The 2,490-nt window shown below is 44.6% G+C and overlaps 1 protein-coding gene across 1 annotated transcript; it reads left to right on the top strand.

Moving 5' to 3' along the window:
• Positions 1–254: 254 nt before the first annotated feature.
• Positions 255–1,178, top strand: SMIM10L1 (small integral membrane protein 10 like 1). The gene has a single exon (XM_012749254.2). The coding sequence runs from the start codon at positions 445–447 to the stop codon at positions 649–651; it is 207 nt and encodes a 68-aa protein (XP_012604708.1). The 5' UTR covers positions 255–444; the 3' UTR covers positions 652–1,178.
• Positions 1,179–2,490: the final 1,312 nt, after the last annotated feature.

Genomic DNA, 2,490 nt, shown 5'->3' with positions numbered 1-2,490 from the left:
TGTTACGAAACCAAAGGGTAAAGATTCCTGGCTAACATCCCAGATTACATAGCAGGCAAACCCGAGTTTTAATCCAGCTTTGGCCCTTACAAACTGCGTGTTCTAGGGGAATTCACATAATTTCAGTTAGCCTTTTCATCTGAAAGTGAAAATAGCATGTGCATGGCTGTTCGTGTATGTTATATAACGTACCCTATTCCAGCCCTACCACTGGTTAAGCTCTAAATGGTAAATACCGCTAGGAGAAGCCGACAGGAAGGGGCGGAGCGCCACAGGCTGCTGGGGCCGGCGCGCCGCATTGCACGAAGCGGCGGCGGCGGCAGGCGCAGGTGTAAGCAAGCTCGGCGGCCGCTTTGCCCCCGGTCCCGCCGTCACTCGGGGGTCCGCAGGGCCTGCGGTGACCCTCGGCTGCAGGCGCTGGGCGGCCAGCGAGACAACGGGTCCATGGCCCCAGTGGCGGCTCCATCTTTCCTGGCCGTCAGGGCCGCGAGCCCGACCGCAACCCCCACCTCGTACGGGGTCTTCTGCAAGGGGCTCTCCCGCACCCTGCTCGCCTTCTTCGAGCTGGCCTGGCAGCTACGCATGAACTTCCCGTACTTCTACATCGCGGGCTCGGTGATCCTCAACATCCGCTTGCAGGTACACATTTAGAGCCGTGACTAAGCCGCCGGCCTCCGGGGCCAGCATGATGGCCGACTCCCAGGCAGCCTCGCGGCGGAGCAGGGCTGCGGGCGACAAGCTCTGCAGTCTCGCGAGAGTGCCCGGGCGCCCTCCGCGGCTGCGCTCTGCGCTGCTAGCCGAGCTCCCCGGAGGGTGGCCGCGAGCCTGCCGCGACCAGAGCGAGGACGTGCGCCGCTCGGGGAGCGGAGAACCTTAGTGAAGACCCACGGAAGGTTTAAGAAACTAGGCGTCCTTAAAACAAGCACCGGACGAATTTCAGGATGTGACAAAGGGTACAGGATGCATTATTTAAAAGGAAAAAGCAGGAAGGCCCAATTTTTGAGGAAAAAAATCAGTAAACTTTGGGAATATTGGATTGAATTGTAAGCAAGACTGGACTAAGAGAAGTTTAAGGGATTAAGGATGTGATATGGAAAGCACATATTTCTTCATCCCACAAGAGAAAACGACGATAATCAGAAACTCTCAGTGAAAAAACCCACGACTGTACAGGAAAAGCGTCCTCCAGATACCAGACATAGACTGCTTCAGGACTTATAACAAATGGCAGGAGTGCGAGAAGATGTTCCTGTGAGCAACACGTGGATCAAGACCTTGGCGCCAAAGAAAAGGAAAACCTGTCCTAGCAGACAGCTTGGCTATTTAGTGAATAACATCCAAGTAATAATGCAAATGATGTTTATGGTTTTTATCTTTTAAGGGACTACTCAATTATGGTTACAAAGTAGAATGCAAATGTTAGCAGTGGAGTTTTAAAAATACAGTCGGGAATACAAGTAGGAATGTTGAGGGAGAGAAAGGAAGGTAAATTGAGTGGTCGTAGTGTCCTTAAAAGGGAAATTGAAAGATACAGACTATTGTTGAGGGGGGGAAACATTTTGTTATTTCCAGGGTAACCTTAACGTTTACTAGAATAGTAATATAACTATATAAAAGAGGGAGGGTAGTAGGGAAGAACAGCACGAAGTCAACTGGTATGCCTAAAGATGGAGATTTCAGATGGGATATCTCAAAAAGAAAAATTGATTAACTGGTGTATTTGAATATGGACTAGAGATTTTTCAGAGAGCCTGGGGATGAATTAGCTATCTGTAGATTTTTCAAGACTTTGAAAATACTGAGTTAATTATGAACCCCAGGAAAGAAAAATTGTAAAACTACAGTACGTACCTTATCTATTGAATATTAGTCATGTAAGTCAGTCATAATTATGTAAATACCGAATACTGATTTAACAAGAAATGATTATATAACATTGGGAGGATGAACAAGAGGAGATACATGTGTGTGTGATGATGGGAGTCAAGCAGACCTAATATAGAAAAGTCAAAAAAAGACAAATGTATTTTAAAAAAATAAATAAATGAAAAACAGCCAAGAGTCAAAAGTGATTGTCTTTGGGGAAAGGAAATCAGGGGTGAGTAGAGAAAAGGCTTACTGTTTTTTACTACCAGCCTAACACTATTTTGATTTCTTTTGACCTGTGTATTTGCTTTCTTTTCACTAAAAACTAATTTAAATAAATTTCATTTTTAAAAGTTCTCCACATAATTCAAATGTGCACCAGTGGTTAAGAGCCACCAAAGTAAAATGGGATTGAGTTTTTAAATCAAGCAGACTTCTGTTAAAATAAAAACTCTAGTTTTGTGGCTTTAGATGAGTCCATTAATCTAAGTAAACCTTTATTTCATTAACATTTAAATGAAGATAAAATTATTCGTCTTGAGTCTGAAAATTAGAAATAAGTCTGCCTAAATGCTTGATATATACACAATAAGCAGTGTTTGTTGTAACTGAATATCACATTAA

The sequence above is a fragment of the Microcebus murinus genome, chromosome 10 (assembly GCF_040939455.1).
Source record: "Microcebus murinus isolate Inina chromosome 10, M.murinus_Inina_mat1.0, whole genome shotgun sequence".
Lineage (NCBI taxonomy): Eukaryota > Metazoa > Chordata > Mammalia > Primates > Cheirogaleidae > Microcebus > Microcebus murinus.
Note: the sequence above shows the minus strand (reverse complement) of the source record. Positions and strands in the feature narration are given on the sequence as shown.

Excerpts from the sequence above, each read along its gene's own strand:
- SMIM10L1 (XM_012749254.2), top strand. The coding sequence starts at position 445 with ATGGCCCCAGTGGCGGCTCCATCTTTCCTGGCCGTCAGGGCCGCGAGC.